This window comes from Phyllostomus hastatus, unplaced genomic scaffold, assembly GCF_019186645.2.
Source record: "Phyllostomus hastatus isolate PE091 unplaced genomic scaffold, TTU_PhHast_1.1 phas_contig_34, whole genome shotgun sequence".
In the NCBI taxonomy this organism is placed as follows: domain Eukaryota; kingdom Metazoa; phylum Chordata; class Mammalia; order Chiroptera; family Phyllostomidae; genus Phyllostomus; species Phyllostomus hastatus.
Genome location: NW_025333857.1, coordinates 12,271,974 through 12,291,622, shown reverse-complemented (window position 1 = coordinate 12,291,622; position 19,649 = coordinate 12,271,974). Strand labels below are relative to the sequence as shown.

The following is a 19,649-nucleotide window of genomic DNA, read 5'->3' as shown; positions in this document are numbered from 1 at the left end:
CTGGTAGCCTTAAAAATTTTTTAGACATTTCCTTGTTTTCTTATATGACAAGATGTTTTATGCTCATGTTATATTATTTCCTATTCCAGACCTAGAATAAGCCCTTTCTCTAAGAAACACTGTTCCTTTTAGAGGGAACTAGTATTTGGATATCACAGACTGGCTATTAGGGATACTTAATACTGAGTTGGTCATAAACATTTTCTTCTGATTATATTATGTACAACTTACAGTGTCTCTTTTGTTTTTTTTATTCATTATTTTGCTTGATTTATAAAACTGCTCTTTAACTACTTTTTTATTGTAATCAAATGTAAAACTGACTTAGATATAATTTTAAAAGAAGTCAGAGAATATTAACACAAAAAATTACCCTATCTGTTGTAGGAGGAAGATAAAGTCACACATATTTATTAATTTTAAAAAAATTGGCAAGGACAAATCAATCCTACAGAGACCATTGTTTTTATCAACATAGTAGAATAACTGTCATGTTTATAATAGTGCCTATTATATGGATTATTAATTTTATCTTATTTAACTTTAAGGTAATTATTATTATTTTTTTTAGGTTTTAATTAAGGTGTTCTGCGTGTAGAAATGGATTTGAAATAACTGATTTTTAAAGATAGATAAGCATAATCTCATTGAGAAGTACTTCTAAAACATACAGAATTAATTAGATAATATTCACATCTATTTATATTTTTATTTTTTTTAAGGATCCTTTAGGGAAAAGACCCAATCCTCCACCTGTTTCTGTGCCCTACTTGAGTCCTCTAGTGCTTCGTAAAGAGCTTGAATCTTTGCTAGAAAATGAAGGCGATCAGGTGATTCACACATCCTCTTTCATCAATCAACATCCAATCATTTTCTGGAACCTCGTTTGGTATTTCAGACGTTTGGACCTTCCTAGTAACTTGCCAGGACTTATCCTCACATCTGAACATTGTAATGGAGGTACACAGGTAGGGTATCAACTTCCGTTGGTGTTGGTTAGGATGAGGCTTAATGTAACAGAAAATATGAACAATGGTGACTTAATAAGATGTACATTATTTTTCTCACTTAAAAGTTTGGATAGGTGGTCCAGGGATGGTACTGTTAGGGACATGAAATGTTTCTATCTTTTTGCTCAGCTATACATGACTGCCATTTCCAAGTTCTACACCAAAATGGCCGACTCTACTTCTAAGCTATCACATTGACATTCCACTTAAGAGTAAGGAGAAAATGAATGGAAAAGAATATATATTCTTCTTTAGGGACAGTTCCTGGAGTTGTACATATTTCCATATGTATTTATTTGGCCTGATGTTATATGGTTATTTCCCATTGCAAATGTAGGTAGAAAAGGTAGCTTTTATTCTGAACTATCATACTCTCAGCTGAAATTTTCACAACAACCATATTTTAAGTCTCATATTCTATACACCTGAAACCAATACAAAATACAGTTGAAAAAAGAAAAAAAAGACTCACATTATCCTAATTTTTCAGATGATGTAATTAAAAGTTAGAGAAGGTAAGTAATTTTTGTAAGGCCACATACCTAATACGTGATGGAGAGCTAAAATCACACTCTGGTTGTCTTACTCTGAAAGCTCCTGCTCTACTTGTGCTGGGAACCCTTATTCCAGAGGAAATAGTGAGGTCCTAGAGTTTTTTCATTTTGATATTGAATATTGAGAGGTACCCTATACTCCAAACATACTAGGGGTCCAACAAAATCTTAAAGTATTACAAACTCCATTTTGACCCATTTATTTTAAGTACTAGTTGGCACACCAAGAGAGTAGAACTGTTGCACTTATTTACTTTTACCTGAAAAAGTATTGTAATGTCAATGATTCGTGTAGCCACTGTGCTAGTTACCAAGTTGTAATTCCAATCTTTGAAATTTAGAATGAGAAACCTGCGCTTCAGAAAATAATAAAAACATAAATCTTCAGATTTAAATAAAAATTATTGCACAGAAGTTTAGGTTCAGAGTTTTGGAAAAACTCATGTGTTTTATTTGATCAAATTTTGCTAGGTCCCCTGGTAATTATTATGGTTGAGGTACTAACACTTTGTATCAATCTTTTTTAGCTTCCTCTATCATCTCTGTCTCAGGATAGCAAACTTGTGTATATTCAGCTGTTATGGGATAACATCAACCTTCATCAGGAACCAGGAGAACCTCTGTATATCTCATGGAGGAATTTTAGTAAGTAAAATAGAATTAAAGACATAAAATACTCAAACTGGAAACAACCCAAATATCTACCCACACGTGAATGAATAAGCAAATTGTGGTAGACGCTATCCATACAGTATAGTACTGTTTAGCAATAAAGAAAAATGGACTAGAATTTATGTGAAGAGAGAAATAAGTTATTTGTGTTATTTTAAATTTTTTCATTCATTTTTAGTATTTCTTCAAGATACTTTCTATTTTAGCTCAAATTGATTTGCTATTGTAACTGACCCATTTAACTATGTCAGGTCTCCACATGAGTTGAAGAGTATTATTTTGTGATTTTCTGTCAAATACCATTTTGGTTAGATATTTGAAGACTAAAGTCTGTATAGTGGAATAGTAATTTGGATGTGTATGTATAGGGTCATAGTTTTAGTTATAGGAAAACTAGTCTCAAAGATTCTAGCTCATTTTTAGTCTTTTATATTTAGAATGTATTTTTACAAGGGGTTTAAAGGGTCATCATCCAGTTCAGAAGCCCTGTGAGCTGATAAGAAACCACAAATAACTGAGTAGATAACTGAACAAATGATATCAACAAGGCAGATCATAGAAGAAACATTAAATGGCTTATATAGACTGTATTAGTTTGCTAGGGCTACCTTAATAGAATACCACAGACTGGGTGGCTTTAAACAACAGATATTTCTCACAGTTTTAGAGATTGGAAGTCCAAGATCAGGGTGTTGGTAGTTGTGGTTTCTCCTGAGGCTTCTCTTTTTGGCTTGCAGATGGCCTCTCTGTGTGCGCCTTCATTTCCCCGGTATCCTCTTTTATTAAGATGTTTTATTTTTTTTTAAGATTTTATTTAATTATAGACAGTGCAGAAGGGAGTGAGAAAGAGAGGGATAGAAACATCAGTGTGTTGTTGTTGCCTCTCACACACCGCCTACTGGGGACCTGGCCTGCAACCCAGGCATGTGCCCTGACTGGGAATCGAACCAGTGACTCTTTAGTTTGTAGGCCAGCACTCAGTCCACTGAGCCACACTAGCCAGGACCCTGGTATCCTTTTCTTATAAGGACACCAGTCATATTGGATTAAGGCCCCACCCTAATGACCTCTTTTAACTTTAATTTCCTCTTTAAAGAACAGATCTTCAACTGGATTGGGAGTAAAAAGGAGAAAACTGTGTTTGAACAATGATTAAAATAATAATAATAAAAAAAAGAACAGATCTTCAAATGTAGTCACATCAAGGTTAGAGTTTCAATATTATTAATTTGAGGGGTACATAATTCACTCATAACACAAGTATTAAAAATGCTCAATCTCATTATTTAGTGAAATATAACTTTTTTTAAAAAAGAAAATATAAAATTATATATGTCAGAATGGCAAAAAAATTTAACAATAACATTCAATATTGTTGAAGATATGGAGGAAACGAATACTTTTTTGTACTGTTAGAAGTACAAAATGATGCAGTTCTGGAGAACTGTATGGTATATGTTATCTCAATTTAATCTGTGGATACCATTTAACTCAGTAAACACGGTAAGACAACTGTCTTCTATAGAAATACAGTATACAAAGCTGTCTGCACAATGATGCTTACTTTAGGATTGTTTATAATGATGCAAAATGTTAAGACCTAACAGGAGAATTGTGAAAAGTTCACACTATAAAATGTTGGCAGCCATGACAAAGAATGAGAGTCATTTGTATGTGGATGTATGAAAGGATGTATGCCCATACATACATCCACATTCAGTAAAAAAAAGGGCAGGTTGCAGAACAGTATTTGGTCTTTTTCCCTTTTTGTAGGAGAAAAATAGAAAAAAAATGTTTTTTTTAATTTTAATCGTTGTTCAAGTACAGTTTTCTGTCCTTTACTCCCATCCCAGCCTATATGTTTTTAATATATACAAAGAAAAAGGTGTAAAACCATATATCCCAAGCTGTTGGCAGTGGCTACTCAAAAGATAAAGGGAAAAGTTCACTAGTTTTTTTATTGTTTTATGCTTTCAACAGTCTATCACTACTTTGCAATCATTGGAAGAAAAAAATCTAGTGTTTTCCCTTGAAATATGCCAGTCACAAAATTGTGGTTAAATACAAATTTTTATCTTTTTTGTTATTATTGTCCCAGTTCTGATATTAATGATTTTTAGGCAGGAGCAGAGTACCTTTGAAACCTATGCTAGAAAATAGTACAATTAGAGATGCCATTTCTTCAGTTGTTTTCTTGCATGTCTTGTGTTTGGGCCACATGAAAGGGCCACGTATGCAAAGCCCCCAAATGCTGAAGGAGTCAAGAGGCCAAACTATGATGCAGACAAATTCAACTTATTGGTTTAATAGGGAATTTACTTACAAAAAGCAGTTCTGGGCAGCAGCAGGACAGAAAAAGGGATCCCTGTACCATTCACCCCCAGACCACCAGTTTTATACCCGCCTAAGACATGGACCTGCATACTCCAAAGGAATTGCAGGGCTGATTGAGGGGAACAAAGGGACCAGATACTGAAGCTCTGATGCCATCTGAGTTAAAAAATAGGTTGCTGAGGGCACCTTGCCTGGAAGGAAGGGCTATATGGTGAACGAAGGATTAATGATAGTTTTTGATTACCCTGAAGCCTTCGCACACATTCCAGAGTCTGTGAGGGAAGAAGAGAAGGAGTACAGGGGGTCAGGCAGATTAGTTTTAGAATGAAGTTGGCTTTTTAAGATGAAATCAACTCTTTCCATGCATATCATGAAAAAGACAAATGATTCAAAATGTTCTATAATTTTTGGTGGAATAAAATTAAGAGCCCTTAAGAATGGCCTTGTTTCTTTCCTTGATTGGCAGCTTTATATGAAGAATTGGCATATAAATAAGAATAAAAGGCATATAAGAAGTAGCCCTGGCTGGTGTGGCTCAGTGGATTGAGTGCCGGCCTGTGAGCCAAAGCTGTTTTGTTTCCTGGTTCCTGGTCAGGGCACATGCTTGGCTTGTGGGCCAGGTCCCCAGTGGGGGATGTGTGAGAGGCAACCACACATTGATGTTTCTCTCTCTCTTTCTCCTTCCATTACCCTTTGTCTCAAAATGAATAAATAAATAAAATCTTTTAAAAAAAATTGAGTGATGACTTCTGGAATGGCCGTAGGAGGAGTTGTACTACCCACTTCTCAGCAAAACAACCATAATTGGTGAAAATTATTTAAAAAATGTCTAAGGCTATAGAGCAAACAAACAAATATTTATTGAAGAGAATATACTAAATTTCAGTAAAATCATGTGACTCTGTGGCACTTGAATTAGAACTTGATCCTCCTACCTCCCTACCCCAACAAGCTCCCAGTCCAGGGCTTCAGCATCTCCCTGGGAAAGACAATCCGCCAGCCTTCTTCACCTGTCAACTCTGTTACCTCAGAGGTGAATTCCAGGGGAGGTGGAGGCTCATTTCTTCCACCCAGCCCCATTCATTGGGCAGCCATTCTACCTTAGTTGGCAAGCCAGGAGTGTTGAAGTACCAATTGTTCTTACTGCATCTTGGTTACAGGGCAGCAGTTTTATGCCAGAAAAGGGAAGCTGAAAAGACAGAGTCTATTGCTCCCACCCAGCACCCTGTTAACAAAGCAGGAGTGTCATTTTAAGAGAAGGGCCACTGTTCTGAGCCCTAGCTTCACAGCAGTGGCTCAGAGATTTTGCCCAGGAGGAGAGGCAGGTCATAAGAATAGAAAGCTCTGAAATTCTCTCCAAAGGAAATGTTTGAATTTGGGACAGAGTATGGAGAATTTCAAGCCTGAGAACACTCTTGGATACAGTAAGAGCTTGTGGTGAGAAGGTCAGTATTACCCTGATATAAAAATCAAAGACATCCACGAGAAAAGAAAACTACAAATCTGTATTACTTAATGAATATGGACATAAAAATTCTCAACAAAGTATAATACTAGAAAATCGAATCCAACATTATAGAAAAAGCATTGTACAACCATGACCAAGTACAATTCAGTTTATCTCAGGAATACTATGTTGGTTTCACATTTGAAAGTCAATGTAGTATACCATATCAACATAATAAAAGACAAAATGTACATGATCATCTCAGTAGGCATAGCTAAAGCATTTAATAAAATCACCCTTTGTTAAAAACACAAGCTAGAAATAGGGAGGAACTTTCTCAATTTGCTTGTAAGCATCTTGAAAACCCACAGTTTTCTTAATGATAGAAGACAATATTTTCTCTTAAGTACAGGAATAAGACAGGGGTGTCTCTTTTTATCATTCTGTTCAACATTGTGTACTGGAGGTTCTGGCTGGAGAAATTGAACAAGAAATTAAAATATATCCAAATTGTAAAGGAAGAAGTAAAACTGTCTCTATTCGTAGATTATGTGATCTTAATATAGAAAATCCTAAGGAATACATACACACAAATACAAAACATGGTAATAAGTCAGCAGAGTTGCCGGATATAATATCAATATAGAGAAATCAACTGTATTTCTATACACTTTCAATAAGTAATCCAGAAATGAAGTTAGGAGAATAATTACATTTATAATAGCATAAAGAATAAAAATTCACAGGGTGAAGGAGTTAAGCATGCTCCCTGCCTCCCCCAAAATCTCATAGACACAACAGTATGCTGATTACCAGAGGGAATGTGGGGGGGGAGAAGGAGGGTAAAGGGAAAAAATGGTGATCAGAGGAGACTTGATGTGGGGTGGTGAACACACAATACAATGTACAGATGATGCATTATAGAATTGTAACCCTGAAACCTATATAAATTCAATAAAAAATTAAATTCATAGGAATAAATTTTTTAAAACAAGTACAAAACATACTCTAAAACTAAAGTCATTGTTGAAAGAAATTAAAGAAGACCTAAATAAATGGAAAGAAATCCCATGTTTAGAAGAGTTAATATTTTTAAGATGGCAGTACTTCCAAATTAATTGACAGATTCAGCAAGATCCCTACCAAAATTCCAGATGGTTTTTTTATAGAAATTGACAAGCCTATCCTAAAAACCATGTGGATATTCAAGAGACCCAAAATAGCCAACCAATCTTGAAAATGAAGAACAAAGTTGTAGGACTCATACTTCTCAATTTGAAAATTTATTTCAGAGTTACAGTAATCAAGAAAGTACTGCATAGGGATAGATAATATAGGTCAATGGAATAGAGTTGAGTTTTCAAAAATAAACCCTTTCATGTATAGTCAGTTGCTTTTCAACAAGAGTTCCAAGACCATGGGACTGGAGCAAATGGTGCTGGGACAATGGGAGCAACAGTCAAAAAAAAAAAGTTGGATTGGTTTCTCAAATCATACATAAAAATGAACTCAAAATGAATCATAGACCTAAATAAAAGAGCTAAAACTGTAGCACTCTTAGAAGAAAACATAGGAATAAATCTTCATGGTCTTCTTAGATACAAATACAAAATTTAAAAAAGATAAATTGGACTTCATCAGAATCAAAAACTACTGAAAAATAAACCATCAAAAAAGTGAAATGTCAACCCAGAGAATAGAATAGGGGAAGAGATGTGCAAATAATATAGCTCAAGAGACTGTGAAGAACTCTGACAACTCAATAATAAAAGATAACTCATTTAAAAATGGGCAAAGGATCTTCTTAGTCCATTCAGCAGCTATAACAAAATACCACAGACTGGGTAGCATAGCTTATAAAAAAACGTTTATTTCTTACAGTTCTGGAGGCTGGAAGTTCAAGATGGAGGGCACTAGCATGGTCAGTTAAGGGCCCTCTTCCGATTTCACACTTCTCACTGTAGCCTCACATGGCTTGAGGGGTGAGGGATCTCTTTGATGTTGTGTTGTTGTTGTTGTTGTTTTAAGTGCATTAATCCATTCATGAGGATTCTGCTCTCATGACTTTATACCTCCCAAAGGCCTCGTCTCCTAATACCATCACATTGGGCATTACGTTTTCAGCATGTGAATTTTGGGTAGACGTATTCAGACCATTGTAGGATCTGACAGTTCTCCAAAAAAAGATGTACAAATGGCCAAAAGCAAATGAAAAGATGCTCAATATCACTAGATGTCAGGGACAAGGAAATCAAAACCACAAAAAGAAACCACTTTACACTCACTAGATTGGCTGTAATCAAAAGGATAGACACTAACAAGTGTTGGTGAGGATATAAAGAAATTGGAACCCTCATACACTGTAGATTGGAATAAAAAATAGAGCAGCTGCTCTGGGAAATAGTTTCAGCATTCCTCAAAGTAGTAGTTACCATGTGACACGGCAGTTTGTCTTAGGTATATACCCAAGCAAAATCCTATGTCCACGTGAAAACGTAGTTCTTAGGTGCATTTTTCTTAATAAACAGGAAACCATCTAAATGTCTATCAGCTGGTGAATGGATAAAGTTTGGTTTGTGCATACAATAAAATATTACTTGGCATGAAAATGCTGAATTACTTGGCATGTAGCATGCTGATACATGCTACAGCATGGATGAATTTTAAAACATTGTAGAAGAAGCCAGTTGCAAAAGAGCACAGAAAGTATGCTCTGTATGCATAGGTAAATCTGTAGAGACAGATAGGTAGTGGTTACCTAGGGCTGTGGGTTTTGAAGGTAGAAGAGTGACTACTAATAGGTGTTTTGGTCGTGACAAGTTGATTGGGATGGTTGCTCAACTTACAGAATATATTAAACTGTTTTGTACAGTTTAAATGGGTGAATTGAATGGTTAGGGAATTACATCTCAGTAAAGGTGTTATTTTAAAAATTGAGTTAAAGGAGAAACAGGAAAATTATGTATTTGGTTTAGGCTCCAAAATCACAACATAGCATGAAAATCAGATCTGTAGCAAGGTAATCATTAAGCAAAGTAGAAGAACTAGGATCTAAGTGTATAGCAGCCAATATTCCCTTTTGTATTATAACAATTTTGCCAATTATTTGGTTGAATACAAATGAAGTACTACTAGTTGCCTTTATTAAGGGGCTGTGTTGTATGAAAAATACAGCAGCTTACTTTATGACAGGCACTTTGAATCAGGCTGGACTGGGGAGCTACTGGATATGTATTCCTATCTCAACTAATGTGGCTATGAATAAAATTGTATGGTTGCTGGAATTTGTTGCAGTATTAAAGTTTTTTTCTGAGTCAAGCACACATTGTTGATTTGGCATATTTTTCATGTTAGTATGATTGAATTCCATTTTACCACTGAAGTACTTTTGTAACCTATGAAATCTAAATGTTCTTAATAATTCTAGAGTTAGCCTTTATCAATTAGGATTATATTCTGCTATATAAACGATTACCCTTTCATATTAAAAAAATTATGAAGTAGACACTCCAGGACTGATAGGCAACTGCTCTGTCACCAGGGCCCCAGGCTCTTTCTGTTGTGTCTGCTTTTCCATCAGTAAAGGTTGCTTAATGATCACAAGATGACTGCTGGAGTACAAGTTATCATACCCCAGCCTCAAACAGGAAGCCCTAAGTTCAGGGAAAGGGTAATGGGATGGGTCTCTCCTATCTGAAGAAAAAAGGAAAACTATGTTTTAGCTGGTCACATTGCCACATAACTTTACTAGAAAGGCGGGGGAGGGGAGCAGGAGGGAGCAATGTTCAACAGAAAATTAGAAAATGCTACAACTCTGGAAAAATACTTCTCTAATAATTAGAGTGGATAAACATTCTTAATTACTGTGTTTTATTATTAGATTCTGAAAAGAAATTGTCTGTCCTGTCAGAAGAACAACAAGCAACAAGCACTTTAGTAGAAACCATCAAGCAGAGTATTCAACGTAATGATGTTCTTAAACCCATCAACCTGCTTTCACAGCAAATGAAGCCAGACAAGAAAAGACAAAGGTAATATTCAGTATTGGCTACTCAAAACAGTATCATGTTTTTAAAAAATATCTCTAGTTGTGAAAGAAGCACATACTCACTATAGAACATCTTATTGTTTTAAAAAGTGATACCAAAGTGCATATATTCTTACTTGAGCAGAAATAAAAGTGCCTCTCTGGAGGGAATAGGTTAAATTTTTGGTGGTAATTCATTCATGTCTAAAGTGTATTGAATCTTCAGGCAACATTACTGCTATTCACTGGAAACCCTCTGTGGATTTGGTAACATTGATGTTGTACATATATTCTACTTGCTCAGGCCCTGTCATACCCACACTATCTTTTCTTTACTTGAGGGATGTTTATTTTGCAGTGGAAGTTTTGGAGCATCATGGAGCTCATGATGCTTCAAAGCTATATGGAGCATCATCAAAATCAGCATTACTCTCTAATTTCTTGTTCTAACTACTCAGAAACCAGTTTATTTTTAACAGTTGAGCCATGAAAAGGTCATTTTTAAGATTTCATTTGTGACTTTTTTAACTTTTATTAACATAAGCCCACAAATCAAATAAAGTATCCCTTTTATTTTTGGATTTGATAGTAAAGAGACCACACCACCTTTCACACTGTTTGTGTCCAAGGGTTTTAGACTCCTAACTTAGAAATTAATGTTACTTTGTCAAGTGGCAAAAGATGAGAGAAGACTCTGCTTTTGTGAACAGTAATATTGTTAAAAATTGTAAGTTAAAGTAAACCAATAAACGATTTTTGTTTCTGGTGTCAAGTTTTATGTTCACTGACTTTTAATTTGAAATAGATATTCACAGGAAGTACCTGCAAAAACAGAGTTCAGTGTACCCTTCACTCAGCTCCCCCAAAGGTGACATCTCATGTAACTAGTACATATCAAAACCAGGACATTGACATAGGCACATTACTGTTAGCTAGACCACAAACTTAATCTTTTTTTAACCATTTAAAACACTTTCATGTGTTTGTTTTTGTACTCTTTGCCCATTAACTTTAAAAATATTTGTTTTATAGGAGTTTATACAGAGAAATCCTCTTCTTATCATTAGTGTCTCTTGGAAGAGAGAATATTGATATCGGTAAGTTGGTTAATTAGGGCTTATTTTGTTTTCTTGTGTTTTGTTTTCTAATGTAATTTTATTTTCTAAAGTAATTATAAAAACTGCAACTGGTATGGGTAAATATTCCACTTGTCTTCAGAAAGATTTCTACTTTCGAATATGCAGTTTATACACACACACGTATGTGTATGATTTGACCACCATTTTTAAATACATGACTCTTTTCCTTTAACAAATTCCAACTGCATTTTTTAAAATGTCTTTCAGAGGCTTTTGATAATGAATATGGACTTGCATACAATAGTCTACCTTCAGACGTCCTTGGAAAGTTGCAGAAAATTGATGTTCCACCAAGTGTCAGTGTGGAATGGTGCAGGAAGTGTTTTGGAACACCTCTCATTTAAACAAGGGATTCACTAGATTTCTGATAAACAAAACTGGCCGAATAGATTCAGTCTGGAAACACTCAAGGTTTGTTTCAAATGCTAAGAACTGGTGAAAACTGAAATGATGTAACTCTTGAGACAATATATGATGAAGTGTAATTCATACTGAATCATCTCATAATGGAAAAATGCCATTAAAATTCCACGGGGTTTATTGATGTTGAAACTTCTGAATGGCTTATCTGCTAAAAACTGTTTGGATTTCTCAATGTTTATAGTAGTTTGATCATGAGAAACTATATTCATCCTTGGTATTTTGTTTATATTTGAAGCTAATTGGGTTTGGGGAACAGCAAATTAACATAAACTTGCCTAACCCCAATACAAATGAAATATCTCCATTATAAGGGCAGTGCTTTGTATATGTGTGTACATATATGTGGCTGTGTAGGTATGTGTATATACAGCCATATTGTATTTATTAAAATTTGTAGATTGTTGGAATTCTGAAAGGGGTCTATTAAATGACTACTACTAAACTCCGTCTGTAGTCATTAATCTCAAAATTATCTTAAAGTCTGGTGGCAACTGCCTTGCCTGACTTAATATGTATCTTTACCCTTCATATTTTGTATTTTCTTCTTTAATGGATTGTATCTTGAATATCCAGTTACTTCCTTCCATCTTCCCAATACCATGTTAATACGCATGCAACATCTTTAAAATTGGAGTAAATGAGCCAGTTTAAATTAAATTGGCTCCATAATTCACAAACTCAGAACATGCTTAAAATGCTTGTATATATTACCTTTGGACCTGAAATTGTTCAGGCACAGTAAACAGTTGCTCTTGGTCACTTTTAAAAACCTGTGGGATAAACTTGCACTGCAGTTTTATTCTTGTATAGTATAATAGATTTGTATGCTTATTTGTGCATTTGTAAATAGTTTTTTAGGATAAATCAATTAAGTCTTAATACTTTAAAGCTATTGAGCTTGTTGCCAGTAGGTTTAAAAAAATCATGACCTCACATGCCTGTCAGTTACCATGGCTTTTGTTGAAAACACCTCTTAGGAACAATAAGATTGCCTTAACTCTCTGCATGGCTTAAAAAGCCATTCATTCATTATGTGGGTGCTTTTATAGTAATTATGCATATGACTCAATCAGTGGGTATAAAAAAATTTACTGTTAACAGCACAAATCTCCCTCCCAATTGGTATAATCTTTCACATATCATTACTGTACCATTATTTGAATATTTCAGGGTTAATCTGACCTATGCAGAATTCTAGTTTCCACTTACTGTGCAAGTGCTAAGTGAACTTGTCAGAAACTATGTTCAATTTTCATTACCTTAATCTCAGAGTATATATTTTTGCAGCATAAGACTTGGTACTAGTTTTAATATTTAACACTTAATTGCCCTAACAGAAAGTTTGTAATTACTCTTGCATATAAAGATGGAGGTTGAATGAAAAATTGTTTGCTGTGCTTGTTACATTTTTAAGCCTCCTGAAATATGTAAACTTGAACCTTTGTGATCTTTGTAATTCCCGTTTTTCCATTTCGTCTCTGTAGCCTTAAATTCCCACTTAAAAAATAAAAACTGTAATGAAGACCTCCTTAAATATTTTAAGAGTATTTGGCTGTATTGTATCTAATAAATTTTCTAATAACTTTTTGTAACATTCTAAATTACAGCCATTGTATACTGGAAACCTGCAACTACTAGTTATTTAGAAAACACAAGCTGATTTGTGTTCAAATTATTTAAAGGCCTTTTCTAGCACCTACCACAGAAAAGGTACCATGAAAAACTTATACCAGAAAACCAGATCAGATCATTTGAATCTACAAGACAGAAATATCTAGAATGAGTTGTAGACTGTATGAAACATCATGGTAACTTCTGAAAGCATCCTTTCAAATTAGTCCAGATTTAGTCTAAAACTTTATACTGTTTTTGGATTTGATAGCCTAATTTAACTTGAGCCATGTTTTTTAGGTTATAGCACCCTGTATGGTTAATAATGAACCGAGTAAATCTCCCATTATTTGGGTTGTTCAGTTGTTGCCCTTTTTCTTCATTTTTGGTACCTAGTAGCAATACAAGATTGAACATGTTTGTAATCTTAATGCTTCAGATATTTTCTAACATCTCAATCTTAAATCTGCCAGAATTCGTGACCTAGGTTAGTCTAGGCAAGCTGTATCTGTCCACTTTAGGGAGTGCACTCAAAATCACAAACTAGTGTGGCTCTTATTTTGTCTACTAAATCAACTGTGTACATACTGGTTAGTAAAGAATTCTAGGCTACCTACACCAGACTTGCGTTTTAGCTTTAAGGTGCCCCCTTAAGTTTAATAGGTCCTTTTTGTTTTGGGTTCTTTAAAAATGCTGCATTTCCCCTTTTGCTTCTGTCCAACTTTTACATCAGTTGCCAATTAAGACTCTTTATGTTCTGTAACCGATACCACGCATTAACAATGGGGATCTCCTATTGTCTAAGAATCTCGCTTCTCACATTATAGTCCAGGAACTGGATTATTGGCCTCACATGGGAACTTATTTGAAAATTTTACTCACCTGTGCTTGAAATGTATTTCAGCAAATAAGGAGCCCCTTTTTCTCACCCTGAAAGCCTAATGTGCCTTCTTTTAAGACCCTTCTACCCTACATAGGAGTCTTAACTGTAATCACCAGAGATTAGATATGGCACATTAGAAAAGATATACTACTTTCTCTTTGTGCATCTTTCATTGAAACAAATGTTCAAACAAGGAGTCAACTCCTTTTCAGAGTATGAAATAGAATAAAAGCATTAACAATTCACTGGAGTTGAAAAGCTTTCTATTAATGTAGTAAATTTGCACTGGTTTTCAAAGCTTTGTGAACTATTTCAAAATGGTATCCATTAACTGCTTTTAACAAGTTTTATCACATATGACAAATGCCCATCTTCATAAGGGCACTTTCCATGTATGTGCACAGATGTTTAAGAAAAAAATGTATGCCTCAAAATAAAGTATTTTAAAAAAATTAATAGTTCTACTCATTTATTTACTGAAAATTGGTCCATGCCTTACACTGTATTTTCCTGAGCTACCCAGAAGAGAAACCCTATCCTGGACATCTATCATAGTATGGGCCTGGTCTCTAAAGTTGAAGGATATCATTTTTAAAAAATATTTTACTTATGAAATGGGGAGAGGGAGAGAAACATCAATCAGTTGCTCTCTTGCACAGCCCTGACATGTACCCTGACCTAGAATCAAACTGGTGACCTTTCAGTTCACAGGCAGCAAGGCTCAAAGGTGAGCCCTGGCTGGTGGGGCTCAAGCCAGGGCTCACCTTCAAGTTTTATGTATCATTAGATTGCTATCCTCATTTCTCTGACCCCAGTCTCTCTCCCTTTATCTAAATTTTATCATCAATGAAAAGCCAGTAAAGGAGATTTGATGTTTAACCTTATTTATTTGTTACTCTTAGAAGACCTCATTTTTGGCTGGACTCAGACTTAGACGTAGAAGCTCTCAGAGAGGACAGCCTACGTCTCTTGGCAATTTGTTCCTGGCGTTTTTCTTTGGCCTCCTAAACAAAACAAAAATCAGTGTTAAAAATGCAAACCTGAAGTGAGGCATGACTCCTCCCCCTGCCCCTCAATCATCTTAGACTGACCTTCATCCTCTTAGCCAAAAGTTTAGCATACTCTGCAGCCTCTTCCTTATTTTTCTTAGTACGTTGCTTCTTCAGAGCAATACGCCGACGTTTGTGTTGTAGGACACGTGGAGTAACAAGACGCTGAATCTTAGGTGCTTTGGTTCTAGGTTTCTTACCTAAAAATTCAGATAATGGCTTGATCACTTCTCAGTATCTTTGGTTCATTAGGATCCACATCTACATTTTAAAAACTTTAGAAACAGACTCAGACTTGAATTAGTAGTATCTACAAAAACTTATTTGTATGAAATCTTTTAAATCAAACTTGACTGTCAACAAAATATAAGATAGGCTAAATATAAGGAAAACTAAGCCCTTGTAAAAAGGGACCAAGCTAACTTATTAGCTGCCAGTGTTTTCCTAATCAACACCTCTAATAAGACAGCTCATTTAAGTGATGCCTAGTTTGGATCAAAACTATTTTGGTCAGGCTCAAAAACCATACGTAAATTTAGGTTACTTTTCTTAATAATGAGGTCATGCTCCACCCTGTTTTTCTATTCACTTTGATTTCCTTTCCACAATTAGGTTACGAAATATCTTTGTACCATAAAACACAAACAGGAGTATTATTTTAGCAATCTGAAAACTAGGTAAATCAAACATTATCACCATCATCATCCCACCATGCTTTAAAGTTCCATTCAGCTTGAATCTACACTTTCCTGCCGATCTGGGAAACTAAACCATTAACATTAGAACATGCATCATGTTCTTCACAGAATGTCGTTTAGTCCAATTTATAATTCACTATCCTAAGGATTACAGATCTGCTTTAGAGCACATGTATTTTCAGTTATAATCATTTTAGCTGTGGATACCTTGTGGAAGTAATATATTACCCAGGCTCAACTGTTCCAGTTCTGCTAAAAGTGAGATGATATAACACAAGAATCATCTTAAAAACATTTGCCAACTAGCACTTACTAACCCTGATGGCATTTCCAAAGGTGTGATTATGGGAAACTCCTGCATATTTATTTAAAGTTTTCATGAGGCTAAAACTACACATGAAAATTGAAACCCAATCACCCTCCCCCACTTGCCAGGAAAACTCAACCTGAACTAACATGCTACTTACTCCATTGAATGTAAATATTCATACCTGCCGCTACAGAAGTATTAATGTTACAAAAGCATTGCAGCAACAAACTGCTCTGGTGATAACACCCATTCCCTAGTATTCAGAATACAGTACTTTTCTAACTTTTAATTTTCACAATTCTTACTATTGTTATCCACATCACACTGATGAAGAATATGAGGATCAGAAGTTAAAGCAAGTTGATAAAAGCATTTCTCTTTTGTAAAACAAAAAATTAGAACCCCTGATATGTGTGGGGGTGACAGCATTCAATCACAGCCATAGAATTTTCTGTCCTTCCAACTCCTAACCCAAGAGCAATGAACTTAGTGCCTGATAAGTTACCTTTGGATAAACTTATACATCAATGACTAACAGGAAAAAAAACAACAACAAAAAACCAAAAACCATTGTAGCACCCCAGTTAGAAGGCATTGGATGTAATGAGAATGAATGCCAACTGCCTATCTTGACCCTCTTCAATATTTTCCTAAAACCTCCAGGTAAGTTGGGGGCAGATTTTTTTTTCCAACGAGCACTCAAACACTAGTGACAGATTACTGAAACTTAAGCAAGCCCTCAATTTCATAATCTCCCTTACCTTCCTTGTTTAGGGGCTTTCTCACAACATACTGACGGACATCATCTTCTTTAGAGAGGTTGAAAAGTTTTCGGATTCTGCTAGCTCTTTTGGGCCCCAAGCGACGAGGTACAGTAGTATCAGTGAGACCAGGAATATCTTTCTCCCCTAAAAGACATAAACAAAGACGTTTTAATTCAACTTCCTTACAAAGAATCCTAAATTGTTTACACAATGGTAGAAACAAACTAATTCCATTGGTCAAACTATGGCAAATGAAAAAGCATTTGGAGAGTTTTACGTCAATGTCAGCCATAACTGAACTCAAGAACACAAGCTTCACCTTTTTTCACAATGACCAAGTTGAGAACACTGAGATTGGCATCCACAATGCAACCCCGAACTGATTTGCGCTTTCGCTCTCCAGTCCTCCTTGGTCTGTAACAGGAGTGCCCCTTGCTCAGCAGCAGGCGGACTCGGCCATGGGTCAGGACACCCTGCTTCATGGGGAAACCTTGTTTGTCGTTCCCACCACTGATTCGAACAACATAACCCTGTAGGCAATACAATGATAGATTATAAAGTACAATTTGAAACTTCTCAACATAAACTGTTCTCCACTCAGTTTTGTCTACATTCCCAATTTGCCAAGTTCAATTAGCAAATTCCTTTCAATCATGTTTCTAACCTGTTTTACAACATATAACAATACCAGGGCAATATTAGTATCAACAAACAGCAAATAAACCAGAAACATCCCTTCCTAGCACTTTTAATGATACCCTTTGGAAACTTTTAGCTAGCTACACACCTGTTTTCCCATTTGCTCAAAGAAACCCTGCCAGGTGATAGCTCTACCTTACGGGATGACATTTGCAAGTAATTTACCCAAGATCAGGAGACAGGGCCCGGAGTCTGAAACCCATTACACATACTAATTACCAATGGCGGTAACTACCTCTCTTAAATACCTGCAACAATTCAATTTGGTAGTCAACTTTTACCTTCCACTCTTCACCCAGAGCGTCAGCAGCAACTTCTGTGGCCATACGCTTCTCATAAAAAGTGCGAAGTTTGCGTTCATCGTCCACTTCAATGAGTTTCTGACAGCCAGTGGCTGGGAAAGAGATGTTCAGCTAAGGATTAAGATGGGGGTGGGGGGAAAAACTTTATGAAAAAATGGAAAACCACCTACGAAGAAAGGTATCGTAAAAAGTCTTACATGTCACCCCCCACACACAATCTGTAAAGTTTGATAACAATTTTATTCACCATAAAGCACGTGCGTGCACAATAAGGCGCAACAAGCACCGAGCTAAAAATACGACTTTTATTAAGTAGACCCTGCAGAACGACTCCGGGGGCAAAGGGTGCTCCGCAGCCGTTCGTCCTCTCGGAGTAGAGAGTCCAAACTACTGCAGGGCCGCATCCGCCCCGGCAAGGCCCAAGGTCGCCGCCACCATTGCGCTCCAGGACTAGCCCAGCTCCAGCTGCAATCGCTCACCATCCGCTCTCTCAAGGAGCTCTAGCTCCAAAATCGAGAGCTTTTTCTTATCTCAGAGCCTTCTCTACCTAGAGCAAGGGTTTTGGAGAGCTACAACTGCGACAATACCGTGTACTGGGGTTCGATTACCGTTCCCCAAGCCTAAAACACAACTGCCATGACCCCCTACCTTCATCTTGAAGCAGCCGACCGCCTCCCAGGCGCCACGGAAAAGAGGACTGGCTTCCGCTTAGTCCAGATCACATAGGCACTTCCAGTTCTCGCGAGATAGGCAAAGACGGGTAGCGGAAGTGATCGTGTGTAGACGGCACCGCCGAGGGCGGGATTAATCTGAAGGGAAGTGCACTCGGCAGTCTCAGTTACACGTGTACCCGAGCTTTAGCGTGGCGGCTGGTTTGGTCCTGAAGGTTTGACACTCTCTTGCCTCATCTTTTCCGCGTTACTGTTGGCTAGGCCAGGGCCCCAACTCTTTCGGACACTGCTACCGAACAGGGAGGGCGGCACCAGAGTGCAGCTCTCCTGCGTTCTCTTTTACCTCTGACTCGGAAGACTTTCGCCTGGGAAAGACACTTTGCCCCAGTTCCGGCCGTTCCCTGCAAGGTACTCCGACCCTAATTTGTTTTCTCCTTAAATACTCGATCATCAGTTTGCCCTCCAGCAACACTGTAATCATCGTTGTACTTACTATCACAGAAGGACACTCTCAGCCACCCTGTCGCTCCAGCCAGTAATCACAATTTACCCCAAGTCCAGGCCACAATCAGTGCCCACTAAGTAGTCTCCTTGTTTTGTCTTGCCTCTGCGATCTTTTTAAAACGCAAAATTATATCACCACTTTGCTGGATATGAACCATTTGTTTTCACTTAATACTTTCCAAACTCTATCCTGTCATTACAAGCTTTCCACAGTCCCAAATTCACCTATTGCCATTGGTTAATGCCGTGAAGGTCTTTAGGATTAGATGTCCCTCCTAAAAGAAGTCTTACCTGACCACACTGTCTCAAATAGTGTCCCTCTCATTCTCTGGTAGAGCACTGTTTTCCTGTATAAGACTAATCATGTATAGGGCTAATTATGAGAGGACAAATCATAAATGAGTTGTTCATAGTCTGTCTCCTCTGCTAGATGAAAAATTAAGCCAGGGCTTATGTCTTACCTTTACCATGGTATGTATACCAGGATGCAGCAAAGTGCATGGCACATAAGTACATGCTCCATAAATATTTTTAAATGATTATAACCCTAGC

General features: G+C 36.5%; 2 protein-coding genes across 4 annotated transcripts in view; one reads left to right on the top strand and one right to left on the bottom strand.

Moving 5' to 3' along the window:
• The window catches only part of DENND4C (DENN domain containing 4C), a 127,762-nt gene extending 114,628 nt beyond the window's left edge, over nucleotides 1-13,134 (top strand). For all 3 annotated transcript variants that reach the window (XM_045840126.1, XM_045840127.1, XM_045840125.1), the window contains 5 exons: nucleotides 723-968; nucleotides 2,092-2,209; nucleotides 9,898-10,048; nucleotides 11,077-11,141; nucleotides 11,391-13,134. In XM_045840126.1, the coding sequence (XP_045696082.1) occupies nucleotides 723-968; nucleotides 2,092-2,209; nucleotides 9,898-10,048; nucleotides 11,077-11,141; nucleotides 11,391-11,527 (717 nt within the window). In that variant the 3' untranslated portion in view covers nucleotides 11,528-13,134. The remainder of the gene's footprint in view (nucleotides 1-722; nucleotides 969-2,091; nucleotides 2,210-9,897; nucleotides 10,049-11,076; nucleotides 11,142-11,390) is intronic.
• A 1,833-nt stretch (nucleotides 13,135-14,967) lies between these two features.
• On the bottom strand, nucleotides 14,968-18,662 carry RPS6 (ribosomal protein S6). The gene is made up of 6 exons (XM_045840130.1): nucleotides 18,571-18,662; nucleotides 17,902-18,033; nucleotides 17,241-17,451; nucleotides 16,919-17,065; nucleotides 15,192-15,349; nucleotides 14,968-15,104 (listed from the first exon to the last, which is right to left on the bottom strand). Exons 1-6 carry the CDS (start codon nucleotides 18,574-18,576, stop codon nucleotides 15,009-15,011), a joined length of 750 nt encoding a protein of 249 aa, XP_045696086.1. The 5' UTR covers nucleotides 18,577-18,662; the 3' UTR covers nucleotides 14,968-15,008.
• Between the last annotated feature and the right edge of the window lie 987 nt (nucleotides 18,663-19,649).

What these genes read in the sequence shown, in the direction of transcription:
- RPS6 (XM_045840130.1), bottom strand. An exon ending in CTCTGGGTGAAGAGTGGAAG is followed by an intron (nt 17,452 to 17,901) that starts GTAAAAGTTGAC and finishes TATTGCCTACAG; the next exon opens with GGTTATGTTGTTCGAATCAG. An exon ending in TTTTGGCTAAGAGGATGAAG is followed by an intron (nt 15,105 to 15,191) that starts GTCAGTCTAAGA and finishes TGTTTTGTTTAG; the next exon opens with GAGGCCAAAGAAAAACGCCA.